This window comes from Ctenocephalides felis, unplaced genomic scaffold (genome assembly GCF_003426905.1).
Source record: "Ctenocephalides felis isolate EL2017-DRISC unplaced genomic scaffold, ASM342690v1 CF-g0.4_SCAFFOLD_03572, whole genome shotgun sequence".
NCBI classification, from domain to species: Eukaryota; Metazoa; Arthropoda; class Insecta; order Siphonaptera; family Pulicidae; genus Ctenocephalides; species Ctenocephalides felis.
This window is the reverse complement of record NW_020539726.1, coordinates 34,807,061-34,829,617: the sequence shown is the minus strand read 5'-3', so window position 1 is coordinate 34,829,617 and position 22,557 is coordinate 34,807,061. Positions and strand designations below refer to the sequence as shown.

The 22,557-nt window shown below is 28.7% G+C and overlaps 1 protein-coding gene across 1 annotated transcript; it reads right to left on the bottom strand.

The window, feature by feature from the left end:
- Nucleotides 1-617: 617 nt before the first annotated feature.
- On the bottom strand, nucleotides 618-12,629 carry LOC113388413 (MAP kinase-activating death domain protein-like). The gene is made up of 10 exons (XM_026625793.1): nucleotides 12,504-12,629; nucleotides 12,259-12,427; nucleotides 10,448-10,601; nucleotides 8,709-8,776; nucleotides 8,422-8,629; nucleotides 5,512-5,774; nucleotides 5,204-5,456; nucleotides 3,125-3,251; nucleotides 2,989-3,068; nucleotides 618-726 (listed from the first exon to the last, which is right to left on the bottom strand). Exons 1-10 carry the CDS (start codon nucleotides 12,627-12,629, stop codon nucleotides 618-620), a joined length of 1,557 nt encoding a protein of 518 aa, XP_026481578.1.
- Between the last annotated feature and the right edge of the window lie 9,928 nt (nucleotides 12,630-22,557).

Below are 22,557 nucleotides of genomic sequence, written 5' to 3'. Positions count from 1 at the left end.
CGAAGTGCTCGTACTCGTAGCATAAATTCCTCAGAATCCGAACCACTGTCATCTACAATACAAATCACCACATAAGCACAAACACCTACATAATTTACTCCTATAAATCAATACTTTCCAGCAGGTTGCACGTCATGTTTGCCGGCGTTCCTCAAAGCACCATTCAAGAACTTCCATTATCCCAAACAATAAACGTATTGGTTCCAATTCTGGGAAACCATTTGGCTTTATCGCCAATTTGTTCAGGTTGCATACGCCTGTTTGTACACGTTGAAAGGCCACATTGTTTGGAGTCAAGGACCATTCTGCAGCAAAATTCTATGGCTTGGGTTCGAGCAAATTTGTCGAGGAAAGGTGATGAGGTTGGTCTGGATCGAAGAAAGCTGTTTATTTGGAAAGCAACCACTGGACGAGGGTAAAGTCTGAGGGTTCTTGCGTGCTCGGAAAATGAGCCAGGAGATTTGGGGAATTAAAGAATTTTACCTAAAATAAAAACTGTATTAGTACAATGTCTTGGCATGATCGTAAATGAGTTTTGCTTACCATGGCAACTCTGGTCATGATATCTACAGAATCTACATCAGTTCCAAATATCATGTGTTCTGGTGCAGGAGGCATTACTGAATTTCGCCGAGAATTTTTTTGTCATCAAAGTCTCTGTCGTGTCTAACTTGTCCATTGCTGGGCATTTGGTTTATTTGGTAATTTTGGGAGTTTGCATTTCCACTAAAAGCAAAAAGTAGAAATGACACATTAAACTTATTTTGTGTGGCATTAACAGTGAAGGGTATGGGCGTGTTTCCATACAGAATTGGCCCCACCCTGGTATTTAAATTATTTTGATGCCATTTATAGGTATTTTCGAGAGAAATTCGATATACCAAATTTCAAATCCGTAGCTCATCATTTGGCCGAGACATTAGGAAAAACTCGTGAAAGTGGCCCCTTTTTTCAAACTCACTTTTTGTCGGAAATATGATAGATATAGAAAAACTGTTAATGTTATTCTATTTATGCTGATCTTGTCTATGTTGTTCATAACAATAATGTGAAAACAATTATTTGTTAGTGTGTGAAAAGGTGAAATGATTTTTCATTTTTCAAATCCGTAGCTCATCATTTGGCCGATATATCAGTGAAAACATGTGAAAATGGCCCCTTTTTTCAAACTCAGTTTTTGTCGGAAATATGAGAGATATGGAAAAACCGTTAACGTCATTCTATTTGTACTGATCTTGTCTATGTTGTTCATTACAAATAATGTGAAAAAATCATTTCTTAGTGCGTGAAAAAGTGAAAATGATTTTTCATTTTTCATTTTCTACCAGTGCGGCTTTTTGGACTTTTTTTATATTAGCATCATTCGAAAGCCTGTACATTTTGCTTCTATTATTCAAAAATTTATTTAAATCTAAATGGAACTTTGGGAGATAAGTTGGAAAAACTTAAGCTAGTACGCGCGCTGCCGGTACAAAAACACCCATATAAAGTCGCTTTGCAAGAACGACTTTGATTATTTTTATTCGCCGTATAAGTTCTGACTAATATATTTCAATGTATGAAAAACTTAAGATTTCATTATTTTTCATATATTAAAAGTATATTGAAAAATATATCTCTGTGAGCAATTTGTTTACACATAGAATTTCACAATTATAATTATTGTGGTTTTCCATGGTAAATAGCAATATTATTTTTTGATTCGATATTAGTTTTGCAAAAATCATATTTTCTTTTCTGTGCACTATTTATAACTTGACTCAAATTGCAATAATTTTACATTTTAGTGACAATTTTATCATGATATTGAAAAATTGCAAGTATTACAATAAATAGGTTGTCAAATATCTCCCTTCCGCCTTTTTGTATTATAAACCAATAGCAAAAAAGCGGAAGGGAGATATTTGACAACCTAATATTTACATAGAAAGGGAATTAAATTGAGAAAACTGTGGATGATGCAGAATTGTAAAGTAGTTACATAGAATAAATAATTATAATTGTTTTTACTATTTTCTGAAAAATAATAGTTGTCATTTGGATAGCCATGGATAGCTATAATAATTATAATTTTAACAACAGAGATATATTTTTTGTAATATACTTTTAATACTAAATATATTTTTAATACTTATATGCTTGCGTTGAATAGCTATGAATGATTCTGACATATATTTTTATCGATTTTTATTTAATGATAACTATATAAAATATAATAACAATGCAAAAAATCAAAAAAAGGTAATGAATTAATATTAAAATACTTTTTATTGCCGACGTAAATATATGAAAAATATTGAAATTTTAAGTTTTTCATACATTAAAATATATTAGTCACAAGCTTATACGGCGAATGAAAATAATCAATAATAATAATTATTATTTTTATTCGGCGCTTTGGATTTTCATTATGACTAATAAATATACTTATATACAAGATATAAATAAATTTTGGTTTTTAATAAACCTTTTTTCAAACTCACTTTTTGTCGGAAATATGAAAGATATCGAAAAACTGTTAACGTCATTCTATTTGTACTGATCTTGTCTATGTTGTTCCTAACAAATAATGTGAAAAAAATATTTGTTAGTGCGTGAAAAGTGAAAATGATTTTTCATTTTCCATTTTCTATCAGTGCTGCTTTTTGGACTACTTTTATATTAGCATCATTCGAAAGCGTGTACATTTTTCTTCTGTTATTCAAAAATTCATTTGAATCTAAGTGAAACTTTGGGAGAAAAGTTGTAAAAACTTAAGCTAGTACACGCGCTGCCGGTACAAGAACACCCATATAAGTCGCTTTGCAAGAGTTGAAAGAAGGGGCACTTTCACATATTTTCACTGATATCTCGGACAAATGATGAGCTACAGATTTGAAATTTGGTATTTCGAATTTTCTCGAAAATACCTATAAAATGGCATGAAAATTATCATTTCCTTCATTCAAGGAAATTATCATTTCCTTTCAGCTTTCATAAGTGCAGTACCTCAATTTGTGTGGAGTCGATGTAGTCATATTGTCTCTACTAAACAGCGAGTTATCTGTAACTGTCATACTGTTGAGAGCCTGCAAAAAAAATTGTTGGTCAAACAAAACAAAAATAAAAATTTAGGGTAGTTTACTTGTTTCAGATGATTCTTCAATATCGATGCCTCTGGTTCTGGTAATTGAGGCAAATCATTAGCAAACCTTGGTGGAGGTGTCAATTTTGTTGAATCCAAATCTATCAACCATACATCATCAGGCAACCTTAGAATAAAATTCGTTTATTGTACAACAAAGTGCTAAACATGCATTATTTTTCAATCTTTTTTCGGGAATGCAATACCGATGGAAAATTTCAATACCGGTTTTTCGGTAAATTTTCATTTTAAAACCGGAATACCGGTAAAAACCGGTGTTTTTATTATCTTAAACAAAAACGTAAACAAAATTGAAAGTTACTAGTACAAATATAAAAAAATGTATGTACAACTACAACTATATTCTACTAAACAATAAAACCAATAAAATAAAACAATAAGTTTATTTTTTTAAATAATAATTTACAAAAATTATTAACTTCCCGTAGGGTAAGTTATTTTAATGGAATGGGCCGAAAATCGGAATTGAAAATTTTTACATTTCTCGACGTTTTGAAGGTTTCTGAACGTTTTGGCATACTTCAGAAAAAATGGATGTGTGTGTGTGTATGTATGTATGGATACAAATTTCCAGTCACGTTTTAGGGCGCACGGATTAACGGATTTAAATGGTTCAAAAAACATTCGATTCCTATTGATAGGGAAAAGAGCTGATTAGTTTTTGGCAAAGGCAGGTCCAGCCGTTTCGGAGATACGGAGCAAAGAGTGCAGAAAATAGAAATCGAATTTTTGAGAGAATGGAGTATCCGATTTGAATGATCTAAAAAACATTCAATTAGTAATGATTGGGAGAAGTGTTTATTAGTTTTTGGCAAAGCAGGCCCAGCCATTTCAAAGATACGGAGCTAAATATGTAAAAAATGGCAGTTTTTGAGAGAACTAAGCGTCCGATTTAAATGATTCAAAAAACTTTCTGCTTGTCTTAACAAAATAATTGATTTTGGAAAAAAATTTTGTTCCAACTTTTTTTTTAGTTTTTGTATATCAAAAATATTTCAGATTTTATTTTTAATTCTGACTATAATTCTAATATACTTAACAATAATTTTTAACTCTGCAATTCGGTTTATATAATTCTTATAAATATTAGACAATGTTACAATATTTATAATAATCTATTTGAAAACATTCAGTATTCCTCGAACATTTCGTTACGGTACGGGAAGTTCCAGCAATTTGCCTTAAGGCACGATGCCATAATTGCCTCAAGACAGAATTCCACTTACAGCTAGTATCCAATTTAATTAATTCATTATTACTATCGAGTATATTGAGTACTTTTCACCAGAAACAAACTTATGAGTAAGAAAAACTAAAAACTCATAAAATATCCTATAACGTTATTATAATGAACTGTATTGTCTGTATCCGATGTGTTAATAGCATAATCTCCAATATTTAAAAAATAATTTTTCTACACTAATTTAAGATCGTATACTTTGTCGAGATAAATAATAAGTTACTATAATTGTTAAGTATTGTTATTTAAAACAATGTGATGCTTCTATAGTATTTTCAAACTTCAAAACGTTTTCGAAAAATAATATTTTATAATGGTGAAGAAGCAAAAATATTTAGTAATTGTCATAATTATTATGTATAAAGTTAGAAAAAAATAAGGATTACGCAGGGGTAATCTGTATGATATAAAATATTTTGGCGCAAATATCACTTAAAAAACCGTTAACATTTTTACAAAAGATGAAACAAACATCATTATCTATCAGTCCAATTCTATTTATTGTAACACGAAATGAAGCCCTTTGGAAAGCAATAAATATTCAGTTAATGACGAGTTGAGATAATATTTGACATTTGTTTATCCTATGAATCATTTGAAGATATAGCTGTTTATGCGATTATGGAATTTAAAGATAAATTTGTTCCGAGATTTTAAACTTTAGTGTATGTATCAAATAGCGCTTATGTAAAAGTACCGAAAATACCGGTATGTTTGGGATAATATCGGTAAAAATACTGTCCGAAAAATCGGTCGGTTTACCGGTAATTCGGTATACCGGTATACCGGTATTGCATTCCCTAATATTTTCCACTTACCTAAATTGTTTTTTATAAAGCAGAAACGAAGCTGGAATCCCGATTATAAATGGTGTAGGAACCAGCAAAAGTTGTTCTGCACAGCTCATACAAGGCGGCAGAAGAGGTATTATCGGAAACATATATTCTAATGGGTAAATCATTGATACAAAACTCATCACAGACATTGATAATGCATTGTAGTCCCTTGATTGAACTAACACTTTGTGCTCTAACAGAATCAGAGATAAAACTTTCAGACAAGTGTCCACACCTAAAAATATATGGATTAAAAAAAAATCAGATTAAATATATCAATTATTTCTTGCCTAGTAGTTCCAGAGGTAAGTGTAATGGAAAGTCTACCAAAGTAAAACGCGTGTGATCCGGTAAGGCAAAAATTAACGGTTCGTTTGTTTCTGGTGATAAAATCTCCAATTCGACACGAGTTATTCCAGGAACAGGCACTGGTGCTGACAAAAGCCTCAAAATCCATGTCTCAATTTCACGAGCGTCGTTTAAAACTATTGAAGATGCATTTTGGGTTTCCACAGGACGTCTTGCACCGGTTAAAAGCGTCCAAACAGTTTCCCTAAAACAAGACACCATTAACAATTATCCCGGTAAACATATGTTTTTGAAGTAAAACTTCTTTAGGCGCGACATGAGTATAAAAAAATGAACGCTGCTTTTATTTCGAACATATAGGAAAAAAATACATTACACTGAAATCGGATTATTCACTAAAAATTACGTTCAGCCATATTTACTACCAAAGTATTATTAAGAGCGACATAATAAGCAGTTTCACCGAGCTGTCGCCATCTATATTACATAAAAAGAGTGCGCGTAAGGATCACACGCGATTGAAGTAAAACTTATTTGCAATTATATTGTAGCAAATTTAAGTTGAGTAAAAATAAATACATCATATAAAAATTTTGGATAAGGTTTATTAGTAATATGATAACACACGTGATGCACACATTTATTAGTGTCGTCAATCATTATACACATTTATATAATGATTAATTATAAATTATATATTTATGATTACATTAAAATATGTATAATATTTACAAACAATAATGTAATCAAAGTCGTACTTGAAATATGACATGATCGTTTTGAAGTAATTGCTGATTAATAAATTCTATAATATTCATTCACACAGTGGATTATGTTAAACAACGCCAAAACAAACAGTGTTTTTGCAAATTAACTCATTCTGTAACAATTGGTTTGAAGAACTTCATGTAATTAAATTAACACGCATTCATCTGCTTGTATTTTTTTACTTTTTCGCTGACGATATAATCTCATTCCTTGAACAGCTGTAATATCCGTCTTGCCTAACAATTGAAGCCATACTTTATATTTTTTTATTTATCAAGCCCTGCACATAGCTTGATCTATGAATCATTTGCTTTTTTATGTGAACGTTATGCAATGATCATCATCAATATTACGAGGTAATAAATAACCATATTATTAATGTCAACAGGCACATTTATAATTTGGCCAAACATTCCAAATTGTCCATTTGCATGTCGCAATCGTCTAATTTGCAAAAACACAACCTAGGTGAAATTAACCTTCAGATACAGTATCTAGTTCAGGTAATAATTTGGTATAAGGTGGAAATACAAACCCGTTAAACTTACACAAAGTGGGAATTTTACCCGAATTTAATATTTTTCGACAAGTTTGACATCCAACCTGATTATTTTATCCAACCTAACCCATGGCGCGCCTAAAGAAGTTTTTACACCCATGTCGCGCCCAAAGAAGTTTTACTTCAAAAACTTCTTTAGGCGCGACACGGGTGTAAATCCGTACAAATGCAATGAAAACGCCAACGTGAAGTTAAAGACTACGACGCTAGTAAGCGCAGCTATCGCAATTATTCGATCTAGTCTGCGAGCAAAACAAAAAATACATCAAATGTCAAATCATATGTCAAAAACAAAACAAAATGTGTCGACTTTCACTTGAGTTTTGTATTTAGCTCGTAGTCTCTAAACGTTTTTTGAAGTAAAACTTCTTTAGGCGCGACATGGGTTAGCAGTATAATTCGTGAGTTAATAAAAATGTCAGGATCGGAAGAATATTTTATCCCGTCCCCCATAAATAATTGTAGTGCATTTGATCGATAATGAAATAAAGGAAAAATCTGCGCTGCGTATGAAATGATAGCTTTGGCTATGTATGTTTTGTGTGTGATCGACTTTGGCATCAAAGTGACTTAGAAATATCAAATGATGCTCAAAAACAAATTCTTAATAATGTTTTTTGAATATTGATTTAAATAATCAGGTTGGATGTCAAACTTGTCGAAACATATTAAATTCGGGTAAAATTCCCACTTTGTGTAAGTTTAACGGGTTTGTTTTTCCACCTATACCAAATTATCTATCTAAACTAGATACTGTATCTGAAAGGTTAATTTCACCTAGGTTGTGTTTCATGCAAATTAGACGATTGCGACATGCAAATGTACAATTTGGAATGTTTGGCCAAATTATAAATGTGCCTGTTGACATTAATAATATGGTTAATTTATTACCTCGTAATATTGATGATGATCATTGCATTAACGTTCACATAAAAAAGCAAATGATTCATAGATCAAGCTATGTGCAGGGCTTGATAAATAAAACAAATATAAAAGTATGGCTTCAATTTGTTAGGCAAGACAGATATTACAGCTGTTCAAGGAATGAGATTATATCGTCAGCAAAAAAGTAAAAAAACAGTAAATTAATGTATGTTAATTTTAATTACATGAAGTTCTTCAAACACAATTGTTACAGGATGAGTTAATTTGCAAAAACAATATTTGTTTAGGCGTTGTTTAACATAATCCACTGTGTAAATGAATATTATAGAATTTAGTAATCAGCAATTACTTTAAAACGATCATGTCATATTTCAAGTACGACTTTGATTACATTATTGTTTGTAAATATTATACATATTTTTAATGCAATCATAAATATATAATTCATACTTTATCATTATATAAATGTGTATAATGGTTGACAGGACACTAATAAATGTGTGCATCACGAGTGTTACCATATTACTAATAACCATTATTCAAAATTTTTATATGATGTATTTATTTTTACTCAACTTAAATTTGCTACAATATACTTGCAAATAAGTTTTACTTCAATCGCGTGTGATCCTTACGGGCACTCTTTTTTTACCTTTAAACATATGTCTTTTATCCTTACCTGCCAATTTGTCGATAACTGCTCCTTCTAGGAATGTATGTAGTATCACAAGCGTCTATTAAATTTTTTAACAGCAATAAAATTTCACGAAATTTTGAAAAAAATGGATGGTGACTAAGGATGCACAAAGAGGTTAATGATGATATGCGTGTTGTTTTTATTTTTTTTTTCATTGAGACGAGGACTTGTTTTGCGACTTTCTGGTTCACTGGAATTTGTTTGATGACCTTGAATGGAAAAAAATATTTTTAGTACTAAATAGTGCTTAAATTAGTGCTATTTTGTACCTAATTCAGATGCTGCCAAGTTTTTTCTTGAAACGTTCTCGTCAGAATCGGCGGCTGATAATTTGGTTCTGTGGAAAAAAAAATTTAGAGGTAATTGCAAGTTGAGCACATTATACTTAAATAAGAGCTTTATTAACTTCCCGTAGGGTTATAGTAATGGGCCGAAATTTTAAAATGAAAATTTTTACATTTCTCGACGTTTTCAAGGTTTCTGAACATTTTACTAGCATACCTCAGAAACTAAATGGATGTGTGTGTGTTTTGTATGTCCAAATTTTTTCGTCCACGTTTTCGGGCACACGGATCAACCGATTTGAATAGTTTTAAAAACATTCGATCCGTATTGATACGGAGATGTGCTGATTAGTTTTTGATAAAGGCACGTACAGCCGTTACGGAGATAAAGAGCAAAGAGTGCAGAAAACAGAAATCGAGTTTTTGAGTCAACGGAGTATCGGATTTGAATGATCTAAGAAACATTGAATTTGTAATGATTGGGAGAAGGCGTGATTAGTTTTTGACAAAGACAGGTGGCGCCTTTTCGAAGATACAGAGCCAAATGTGCAAAAAATAACAATTTTTGAGTGAACTAAGCGTCCGATTTGAATGATCTAAAAAACTTTCTGATTGTATTGACAAAACAATTGCTTTTGAGGATTAAAAATTATTATTTAAATTTAATTAAATTATATCTTTTTTATTTTTCATAAAATATTTTTGTAATTTTGGATTAAAAATTCAAAAAATTACCCAGGCTAAGCACAGTCTAAGCGCCACTCTGGTACAAATGTTTATCCAAGTGCGTTCAGACTGTTTATGACTATTGAAAACTATAACGATTGAAAAATGTTAAAATGCCGCCAAGCTGAGCACAGTATAAGTGAAAATGTCGCACAGAATTATTTGCAAATGCGTTCAGACTGTGACTATATAGGAGCACTTTTTCATTTTTTCTGATAGTTTAGAATTTTTTTCAAAATTTTGGTAAATTTTTTAGAAGTTCGAAATTTTTGAGAAAAATCTATTTTTTTAAATTTTTGAATAAATTTGATTTTTTTTTATATTAAAATAACGAAATATTTTCAAATTTTTGTAAGAAATTATTTTTTTTAAATGTTTCAAAAATTTGATTTTTTTGAATGAAGAATTTGGAAAATTCGAATTTTTTTGAAAATTTTGTTTTTTTGAAAATTTTTAAAATTACGATTTTTTTTTGTAAAAGCATTTTTGCTATATCAATTTTTGCAAAGTTTTTGCAAAGTTTTTTTTATTTTTTGAGAATTTGGATATTTTGAAAATATCCGATTTTTTTTTTTTGAAAATTTCGAAATATTCTGAATTTTTTGTAAAAAATGAATGTTTAAAAAATTTTGATCTTTTTTAAAATCTTGATTTTCTTCAAAAATTATGAAAAAATCGAAGATTTGAATTTTTTGAAATTTTGGATTTGTTTTCTTGAAAATGTTTAAAATCACAAATTTTTTGCAAAATCATTTTGATCTTTTTTAATAAATTTCAAATTCTTGATGTTTTTTTCATAACTATAAAAAACCTTTTCAATTTTGTGTATAAACTATTGAAAAATGTGAAAATGCCGCCAAGCTAAGCACAGTATAAGTGAAAATGTCGCACGGAATTATTTGCAAATGCGTTTAGACTGTGACTATACGGGATCACTTTTCCAAGTTCCAGCAATTTGCCTTAAGGCACGATGCAATACACCACTAGTTATACTTTACCTTGAGGTAGGAGAGTCAGTAACTTTTTCTGGTAAGGTTGCTCTTGAAGTTTTTTGACTGGATTGTGTTTCTACACCAGTTGTAGATTGTTGTCTAGTTTCTACACGTTCTACTTGTCTATAGAAATTTACACATACTCCATAACGTGTTTTTCCTACAAGAACCAACACAATTTAAAGATACTTGGCACAAATTTGTGATGATGAGTTGTAATGTAAATTCTGACGATTTTTTGATGATACAAGTTACAGTCTGGCACAAATTAGATGTGACAAGGTGAAAATAATCTTGGTATCAAAAATACAACCAGTAAAATTGGATTTTTAGACAGGCAGACAGTTTTTCTTCAATTTATCAGTTTCTGGTTAAAGATTAAAAGCTTCTGCTTAAAACAAAGGACATGTTTTTGTTATATTAGGTTGTCAAATATCTCCCTTCCGCCTTTTTGTATTGTAAACCAAGAGCAAAAAAGCGGATGGGAGATATTTGACAATCTAATAAATGGTATATGAAATAATTAGTTTTTACTAGATTTATTTTATAATAAGAAAAATTACTGACGAGTGTTTTCGTGTACTGTATTAATTTATTTGCCAGATTTTTCATCAATCAGATCAAAAACTAAGTAGTTATCTCTGGACACACCAAAACGTAAAAATTAATTTATAACTAAGTCAAGACTAGGGTTTATACAAAAACCGACATTTCAGAAAACCGGTTTTCAAATTTTCGAATTTTATAAATATTTGCTCGAATATTCTATAATTTATCCGCAGATTTAGTGTAATTTAGAGCAGAATTTGACTGAATTTATTTATTGTTCAATTTTATGGATAGTAAACAAAATTATTTTATTTTTAATTAGTAGAAATAAAAAATAATAGTTTATCTTGATTAAATAACTTTGAAAATAATTATTCGTTAATCATGCATCATTTTCACATATAAGAATGAAAATATTTTTATGATAGTGAAAGAAAATTTTTGGAATAAATAAAAATAATGCATTTTTAAATAAAAAACATTCATTAAATTAAAAAAAAATATTAGATACATGTTGATACATACTTGTTAAAATCAATTTTAGTTTTAAAAACAATTAAGCTAAACTCGGGTATTGTCTGTTCCAAGCAATTTTAATTAATTAATTTTAAACACTCTAATTGTTTTTTTGTTTAATAAAATATGATTTCAAAAAACTGAGAATGTCTATCATATTGCTACTGAAATAGAAAATGCTCTCATACTTGCGACCAAATTATGCTTAATTGTTTTTAAAGCCTGATATAATCATACTAAGTTTTTTACTTTTTTATTTGTTTTTTATTTTTTTAAATTTGACTAGAGGAAGTTACTTCTTCAAAAAGAAGTCACACTGATTTAAATTAATATATACACCGGTATAAAAATCTAAATTAATATATACAAAACCTTTCTGGGAACCATTGCAGACTGATAAGATATCAAATGCTATTGAACCGATATGATTTCAAGAATCAAAACGCTTTCATCTATCTTTTATATTTGGCTATATTTGTCATTTTCCATTTATACAGTGAAAACCGACTTTTTTCACTAAAAAGCCGGTTTTTGAATTCCATAATTTTCTCCAAAAACCGGTTTCTAAAACCGGTCAAGACAAAAATAGAACTAAGAATGAAACTTTATACTTTGTATTTAGGCATAAAATATCTTAAATGAAATAATTAGTTGGTTGCCAGATTTATTTGAGCATTTACCAGGCAGAGATAAAGCAAAACTAGTGCCTTTGGTACTTAAATTAGAAAAAACTGATTCCTTATCTAATTTACCTGAGTCTTTGTCGGTTAAAGCAAAAACAAAACTAGTAATCTCCGACTTGGTATTCCTTTTCGAAGGCATAGAAACACATCCTTCTGGTTGACAAAAATAAACCATATCCAAAGGCAAAGGAAAGTCCTCATGATCTTGTAACGGATACCTCCTCAATAACTCAGGTTGCTTAAACAAAAATCAAAATATTATTAACAAATCAACATTTTAATAATTCATAAATCTATTTCTATTTTTTTTTTACCTGCATAAGATGGCCAGCCAAAGTCCTGCTCCCACGTGACACCGTTCTTGGGCCACTTCTTGAGCCAACAATGGCCAAATAGTCTATTAGTCTGGGGCATAGTGATTGTTTTTGGGTTTCGTTCATTGTGTGAGTTTTTTTTTTAATAATTTTTATTCGCCAAGGAATTTTTGATGTTTAAATTTGGCTCGACAGCCACTTTTGTGGGCTTGTCTGGGGTTTGGTGAAACATTTTTAGCTGAAAATCAATAAAAATACAAATGTATGCAGGGTGCCCCAGAACTCAACGTCAAGAAAAATGAGAAAAAAATGATTGCAAGTAAATCGAACGTTTCGTTCATTGTGTGTGTGTGTTTTTTTTTAATAATTTTTATTCGCCAATGAATTTTTGGTGTTTAAATAAAATAAATGAAACTTCAAAAATACAAAGACTAATATATGCAGGATGTCCCAGAACTCAACGAGGTAAAAAGAATTAGAAACATGAGACAAAATGTATTGCAAGTAAATTATGAGTTTTCAAGTGCAAACTGGAGCTTTGGTGAAACTGTGACAATTTTTTGGTTGTTGTGGTTAGTTTTTATTATTTCAGTTCATTTAAATTTTCGGACCGTAACAGTGAATATCATTTTTAGATTTAATTACAAAAATACTGACACATTTTCCCCGAGTTTTTAATAATTAAGACTTTGTTGAATTATGACGATCGGGGTTTTTTTTTCTTGAAAATTGAGCTAAAAGAGCAGGTTTTTTATTACGGATTTGAAATGATTTTAATCGATCCTTTTTCAAAAAAATGTACTAAAGGGTTTTGACAAGTTTTATTGAAAATTTGAGCATTTAATCAGCATTTCAAAAAATACACAATGCAATGACATCCAGCTCGAACTGTATAATTATTGCAATATAGAAAAGAAATTTTAAATAATTCGTGTATTTTTTGTACAGGCATTTTTGGATGCAATTTAAAATTCCAAAATGATTTTCCAATGTGAAAAATTTAAATAATATATATATATATATATATATATATATATATATATACAATATTTTCTTGAATATATTTACAAATTATACATTAACAATTTCCTCAATCAATCAATTTTATTTACAGGTAACATTATAGAAAATTTTGTGAATTTTGGAATTAATAACAATTTTGTTTTATATTTTTTGATTTGGCATCAACGTCCAAAAAGGAATTTATTAGGAAAACAAGATCCTTCAGGATTTTTTAGGTAAGTGAATTTTTTTCATGTATCTATGTAAGATAACAAAATTTTGGTAAAATATTGTAAGAAATTAACTATTTTTTGAAATTGAATTCGAAATGAAATGACGATTGTTAATGTTCTGAAGATAAATTGGTTTATGATTTATGATTTACATTAGATTTGCTCAGTTATAACAAGATAAAGCAAAAATAATGAAAGTTTCAGTATTTGTAATAATATATTTGAAAACGTTTGAAATTTCTCGAATATTTCATTACGGTACAGAAAGTTCCAGCAATTTGCCTTAAGGCACGGTACCATACACCACTAGTTACATTTATGTTTATATTTATATTTATTTTTATATATTTATATTTATATTTATATTTATATTTATATTTATATTTATATTTATATTTATATTTATATTTATATTTATATTTATATTTATATTTATATTTATATTTATATTTATATTTATATTTATATTTATATTTATATTTTTGTTTAATTTTGTTACAATTTTTTGGGTTCCATACCAAGATTGTTAATTTTTAAAATTTACTTATACGGTTCAAACAAATTTCAAAAATTTCAGAACAATTTATTTTCAAAATTTTCAAATATATATATATATATATATATATATATATATATATTATATAAATACATATATTTCAAATCTACAATTCAGTTTAAAAATGTATATATTTCAAATGCGTTATTCTAGTCGTAAGAAATATATCATCAGATGGATTCAGTCGACACCTCTTGCTAATGTAAACTTTCTCAAGTGTTTTGAGCGATAAGATCGTCACTGTATATAGTAATTATAATTATATATTTGAAAATGTATAAAACATTTGTTATTAATCACTGATCAATATTTATTGACTATTAATTTTTTACCCTCAAATATTTAATTCTGGTACGGGAAGTTCCAGCAATATGCCTTAAGGCACGATGCCATGGACCACTAGTTTTATATTGAAAATAATACAAAATTTATTTCTAATTCTAGCTAAAGTTCTAAACATTACTTATATACTTGAAATAAATAATTTTAACTTTGTAATTCAGTTTATAAAATTCTTAGACAATGTTACAGTATTTATAATAATATATTTGAAAACGTTTAAAATTTCTCGAATATTTCGTTACGGTACGGGAAGTTCCAGCAATTAGCCTTAAGGCACGATGCCATACACCACTAGTTTATTTATAACAAAATATTTTTTGTAGTCTAACAGGTGCTCTTATAAAGTGTCCTATATACGGTTTCGCGAAAATCAATATTGTCAGAAAAAGCAACGTTTTGTATGAGTACTCATATAACCAGGCATATCACTTACACCCAAATTAAATAAATCGATCCATATAACATATATAAGTATAAATAAAATTTTAATTTTAATATTTTATATATAAATTTTATCTCTACCTTTTTTATTCCTATTGGCACTTGAACAAAGAACGAAATTTGTTTTATCAAACTAAAAAAATACGACACCGAAATAATGGAGCACTATTTGCGGTCGATCGCATATTGTACTGCCTTCGTAGGGTTGGTAGAAGTCGTCGGTAAAGTTCGATTAGGGCATGCGCATTAAAAACCCTTATTTTTTGGTGTAAAGGTGGAGGGACTGTTTGGTGATTTTGTATGCGAGTCGGTTGTATTTGAATTGAACAAGTAAAAAAAAATTAGAAGTTTTAAGACATTTATTGTTAACTTTATGTTGCTTGTGTTGAAGTTTGATACTAAACACTCTATGCCTACTCTATGTTTATGTATATATGTTTCTCTTTTGTTTTGTGTAAAACAAGTGATTGTTAATAATATTTGTAATGCATGTTTTTAGTTAAAGAATATATAATCAGTCATTCTGTTTTTATCCGGTTATATTATTATTCACACAAACTTTTAACATAAATTCTACACCTTGTACTTGCACTTGTTCTGAACTCTCTTATTCTTTTGATATAATATAAACCCATTCTAGACATGTTAGTTAAAAATTAGTTAGTACAATAAATTGTAATAAAATAGGATAAATAGGACTAATTCCGTTACAGTACAAAATAATTTAGAATTTTTTTCAAAATTTTAGAATTTTTCTAGAAGTTCTAATTTTTTTGAAATTTTTGGAAACATCTATTTTTTAGTTTTTGAAACTGTTCGATATTTTGTTTTGGAAGAAATCGATTTTTTTAAATTTTTCAAAGTTTAGATTTTTTTAGAAAACTATGAAAAATTTCGAAAATTTGATTTTTTTGAAAATTTTGAATATTTTCTTTTGAAAGTTTTTAAAATAACACATTTTTTTATAAAAGCATTTTTGCAATTTGAATTTTTGAAAAAAAACGATTTTTTTATTTTTTGAAAATTTGGAAATTTTCTAAAATATTCGAGTTTTTTTTGATAATTTCGAAATATTCTGAAATTTTTGTAAACATTTGATTTTTCAAAAAAAAATTGATTATTTTTACAAATGTTTAAATTCTTGATTATTTTCGAAAATTATGAAAAATATTGAGGATTTGAATTTTTTTAAATGTTGGATTTTTTTTGAAAAGTTTTGAAATCGTAATTTTTTTTGTAAATTTTGATTTTTTTCAAATATTTTTAAATTCTTTTTATTTTGCGAAAATTATAAAAAAATTTAAGACTAGAATTTTTTTAAATTTAATTTTTTTTTTTTGAATTTTTAAAATCTCGAAATTTTCTGTAAAAGCATTTTTTGCACACCGTCTACACAAGCAAAATGTTTTTTAAATTATTCTAATCGGATGATCCCTTCTCTTAAAACCTGCATAACTGTTTATACACTCTTTACGCTCCATTACTCCGAAACGGCTGGACGTGCCTTTTGCAAAAACATCTTGCGATTGAGTGTGATTTTTTTGATCATACAAATCGGTTATTTCATACTGTCGAAAATGTCGAGGACATTTGTTTGAATAATATACGTGAGTTTTAAAATTGAAAATCTTGATACGGAACCCAAACAAATTGACACAAAATGTGTACACATTATTAAAATCTCTATAAAATATTTTATAATTTGATGTGCATATGTCTAATGAATATTTTTGACCGCTAAATGGCATTTTTACTATTATTATTGGATCTCTGAAACTGCTAGACCTGCCTTCGCAAAAATTTACACGGTACTTCATTTTGTCAAAACAAATGAATTGTTTTTTAATTATACAAATCGGTTGATTTGTGTTCTCAAAATTGTCGACGAAAATTTGTATCTGCACACACACATCCATTTTTTCTGAGGTATGCTAAAATGTACAGAAACCTTCAAAACGCCGAGAAATGCAGAAATTTTCATTTTTGAATTTTTGATTATTATTAAAACTTGCCATACGGGAAGTTAAAAATCCTATTTTCGGCAAAATTTTATTATAAAATTTCATTCATTCAAGTCATTTTGAATTGTATACCACATAAGTATAAAATTTAATGTTTAATAAAGTTAATTTTTTTTCGAAACGATTTAATTTTTAATGACATTGGATGAAACTTGATAACTATTCCAGTTGATTGAATTTGTGCAAAAATTCAACAATATAAACAAATTAAAATAAAGTATTTTGTTTACGTTTTTGCAAAAAATCTGGTCTAAAAATTACAGATGGAAATTGTTCTACTTCTCAATTGTCAGTATCACTTTGCTAGATTCTTTTCTGTGATATTAATAAATATTTGAATGACGATAGTGTACCTCATGTGTACCTAGTTTTAATAAACATACTAAAATATTAGAGACCTACGACAAGCAGTTTAATTATGAAAAAATTGAACTAATCCACCGCAATTTTAGAAAATACTTATGGACCGATTCTGCCGCACAACAAACAAATGTTATGGCAAGGCTTTGTTATGAAGAACTTTTCATACTGAATATTGATAAAAGCCAAGCGGTTGCTGAGCAGTCAGGCGTATTTCTCAAGTTGTCAGATAGAAAACCTAACGTAGAAATCACACAAATGTCAAACAAACGATTGTAGATAACATGGTATTTTTGACTCGGCTTCATAACATACGAGTGACGTTACAGTTTATGTGTAAAACGCCTGAATGCACAGCAAATGCGTGATATTTTGACAGTATTCAGTATGATTCAGTAGCATATAATAATAATAATATAATAGTAGTAGCATAATGTATGGACGTCGGAGCGTAACATGGCCTTGCCATAACATTTTTCTGTTATGCAGCAGAATCGGTCCCTAAGTATAATTTTAAACATAAGAATCTAACAATTATTTCTTCTCTCATATTTAATTTTTCCATTTCCAAAATAACTCCCAGTATTCATTTAACCTCGTGCAAACTATAAGTTTGCACAAAATTCATCAAATATAAATATATATTTGCCTTTGGCATTTCTCATCGGTTTATATATTATAGTTTTCAACACATAACAAATAACATATAAGAGTTTGGAAGGAACGAAAACGAACCGAATTCGAATTCGAGTGTTTATGAATAAATATTATAGGCGTGACGTCACGTTTTCAGTATATTTAGAACCGAAGTTTGTAGGAGATGCTTATTATTAGTTGGAAAGAGGCCAGAAAATTCAGGAGCCAACCAGAGACTTTAATGTTTGCCTGAATGTATGGAATTGGAAACATTTTTGGTAAAGGACAATGATGAAAAATATATAAATCTGAACAAATATGCAATTCTGTTACATAGTTATCAAGATGGAACACAGCGCACTTAACTTTTGTGGTCGTTTGTTGAGTTGTATTGGATGCATCATCGAGTGAAACATCCCATTCAGCATTACAATAGATAATATAAGCTTATAAGCGTATTAGCAGTAATTATACTGTGATAGCACATAACATACATCAAACAACCAACTATCGAAATATGTTCAGAAAAGTTCCCAGTTATTGCCTTAATACTATAGAAACATATTTATTTTTTCTAAAAACTTACCAAAAAACAACATTTTTAATTTCCCGTAGGGTAAGATATAGTAATCGCAAATAAATCTAAAATGAAATTTTTCATATATTTTACGTTTCAGAAGTTTCTGAACATTTTGGCAAACCTTAGAAAAATGGATATATGTGTGTGTTTGTTGTGTGTGTGCGGATACAAACTTTCGTCGACGATTTCGGGAACACGGATCAACCGATTTGAATAATTCAAAAAATATTCGATTAGTATTGATGGGGAGACGTCTCGATTAGTTTTTGGCAAAGGCAGGTCTAGCCGTTCCGAAGATACGTGGCAAAGAGTATAAAAAGTAGAAATCGAGTTTTTAAAAGAACGGAGCGTCTGATCTGAATATTCAAAAAACATTTTATTTATATTGACTAAACAAAGTACTATTGAAATTTTGTGAAAGGCAGGTCCAGCGGTTATGAACTGCCTATAAAAATAAGTTGAAAAAATGTCATTTGGCGGTCAAAAACATTCATTAGACACATGCACAGCAAATTATCAGATACTTTATAGAGATTTTAATAATGTGTACATAATTTGTGTCATTTTTTTTGGTTCCATACCAAGATTTTTAATTTTAAAGTTCATTTATGGCACGTCTAGCTGTTTTGGAGGTTTGGAGCGCAAAGGGTGTAAAAATTGTCATGCAGTTTTTGAGAGAACTGATCTTCCCATTAGATTAATTACAAAAATCTTTTGTTTGTGTAGACGGTGGACAAAAAATCTTTTCGCTAAAAATTTTGTAATTTTGAAGATTTAAAAAAAAATAAATAAAAAAATTTAAAATCTCAAAAAATTCAAATTCTCAAAATTTTTCCTCATTTTCAAAAAAAAAAAAATGTTGAAAAATTTCAAAATTCAAAAAAGAATTGATTTCTTACAAAAATTAAAATAAAACAAAATTTTCAGAAAAAAAATTGTTTCAAAAAATTAAAATTTTCGAAATTTTTCATCATTTTCAAAAAAAAAAAAAAATAGAATTTTGGAAAAATTTCAAAAAAATCGATATTTAAAAAAATAGATTATTTACAAATATTTGAGAATTAGAAATTTTCAATAAAAAATCGAATATTTTCGAAAATTTCCAAATTCTTATAAAATTCAAAAGAATCCACTTTTCACAAAAATTTCATAAAAAAATCGAAGTTTTGAAATTTTTCAAAAAAAAAATCTAAATTTGTAAAATTTAAAAAAATATCAAAATTTTAAAGATTCGATTTCTTACAAAATTTTGAGAACAAAAAATTTTCAAAAAGAATCGAATATTGTCGAAAATTTCCATTTTTTAAAAAAATTTTTTAAAAAACTATTTTTTACAAAAATTCCAAAAAATTCGAAGTTTTAAAATTCCAATAAAATCTAAATTTCGAAATATTTAAAAAAAAATATCGATATTTGAAAAAAAATTGATTTCTTACAAAAATTTGAGAACATTTCGACATTTTAAAAAAATGAAGTTTGAGAATAAGAAATTTTCAAAAAAAAGTCGAACAATTTCAAAAACTTACAAATTTAAAAAGAAAATTAAAAAACGATTTTTTACAAAAATTCTGAACTTTTAAAAAATTTTCAACATTTGAAAAAAAATCAAATTTTAAAAATAATTTAACAAATTTCTTGTAAACATGCGCCTTAGTTGCTTGTAAAATACGCTCGTCGCCTGATCTAAATAGCACTTATATAAGTTAACAGTATGTAATAAATAATGTATTTGAAATTATTCAAACAATTATTGATTATTTTAATTCCTCGAATGTTTCATTACGGTACGGGAAGTTACAGCAATTTGCCTTTAGTCACGATGCTATGCACCTGTCTTTTTTTATCTAATAGAGTACACATTCTTACAAATATATATTTCTTCCGAATGTTTTCGAGCCCTGGTCCCCAGTTTCTCATTTTATGACTTTAGTTAATTTTTTCTTTTAATTTTAAACAGTGATCCGAAACGGATCTTAACTCTTCTGATTTCGAGATTAAATTATGATTGATGCTTATGGTCTTATGGAACATGAACACAAGATTCGAATTTTGAAATTTTTGTTTTATAAATTATGACAGAACAGTTATAAACTCGAAAAGTGATTTAAACACGTCGCTTATAAATAGGACTAACTTATAGATGTCAAGAAATAAAATGAATAAATTATTAAATAGGCTATTTTTGAATGTCTAAAATTGCGGTTTTGTGTTTCCTACATAAATTCTGTGTGGTTTATATTTGTGGTTGGAATTAAGAACTAAGAAATTTTAAGCAAGTTTTTATATTAATATATAATACTAGCAAACCCGACGAACTTCGTTTCGCCAGCAGATAATTTTTTTTTATTACACAACATTATTGAATTTATTTCGATTACGAAAATGAAGTGTTTTTAGTTGAACTTCTCTAAGTAAATGAAAGTGAATCCGTCAATTATCCGTTTCATTGAAGTGCTCTTTGGTAAACCACATTTTTTGTTTTCTGGTCTGACGTTAACACAAACAAAGCGGATGGTTTTCTAACTCGTGAACAGGCAACGTATAACTGCCCATGTGAAAAACAATGATTTTCTAAATAATCTATTTGAAATTTATTTCGCAAACACTAAGCGACTGGCCTTGCGACTTGTTAGTTGTCATTGCGAACGCAAGGCGAACTGAAAATTGCAATCGTTTGAAGTCAAACGGAAGACCAGTCGGAATCATTGGTATGTCACCAAATCGCCAGCAATATTTGATTGAATGGTGAAATTCAATGCGTGTACATTATTATTCTTTGCGACAAGAATTGTTCGTTGACTTAACCAAGCATAATTCTGATAATTGTCACTAATGTCAAGGCACGATGCCATGCACCACTAATTTTCTTAGCTATAAATCTTGCGGAACCCGAGACCTTTCCAACGAATGCAAAATCGTCGAAATCAGTTCGTGCGTTCTTAGGAGTTATATCGTCAGGAAGGAAAGCCCGACTTATTTTTATATATATGTAGATAAAAGATTTATTGGTACACATTTGAAGATATTTCTCTAAAAGTTATGCAATTTTTTTTTATAAATTTAGATCTTATTTTTAATTGTACTTTGCGCAGATTTTTTAATTAAAACTTCTTTAGTCGCGACTAGGAAGTAAATCTGTGAAAATGCAACGGAAGTGCGTTACGGCCGAGTCGAGTGCCAATGATTTGTCATTCGCTGTCGATGATATCATTTCTATACGGGTCGATTGTGATTGGCCGTCGTGTCGCGTGAGTATGATTGCTTTGATTGTATAGTGAAAAAAATAAAACAAATGAAAAATCTGTGTCGTGTAAGAAACGTAAGTTTATTAAGTAATTTGGTATTAATCTTGGTTACTATATATTTTAAGTTATTAAAATGAAAATTATGTTTCAAGATAGATTCTACAGCTGTTCAAAGAATGAGACTGTAGCGCCAGCGAGAAAGTGAAAAAAAAAAATACAAGCAGTCAATGAATGTATGCTAGTTTTAATTACATAAAGTTCTTCAAAGGCAATTACATGATAAGTGAAATTGTGAAAACAATATGTATTTAGGCGGTGTTTAACATAATAATTCGCTGCATTTTTATAGATATTAAAAAATATTGAAGCAGTACAGCTTTATTCTATCATGCAATTCATTCAAAGCAATCATACTGCTTTTAACTGCATAGAGACAAAATGTCAAAGCGCGTAAGCGCCGCGTCGCCGGCTAACGAATAAACATTGGTACGGAACCCATAGGAATGCAAACAAAATTCATACTTGTTGAAATCTCTATAAAATATCTGATAATTTGATGTGCATATGTCTAATGATCATTCTTGACCGCCAAATGGCATTTTTTTTTTTTTTTTATTAAATCTCCGAAACCGCTAGAC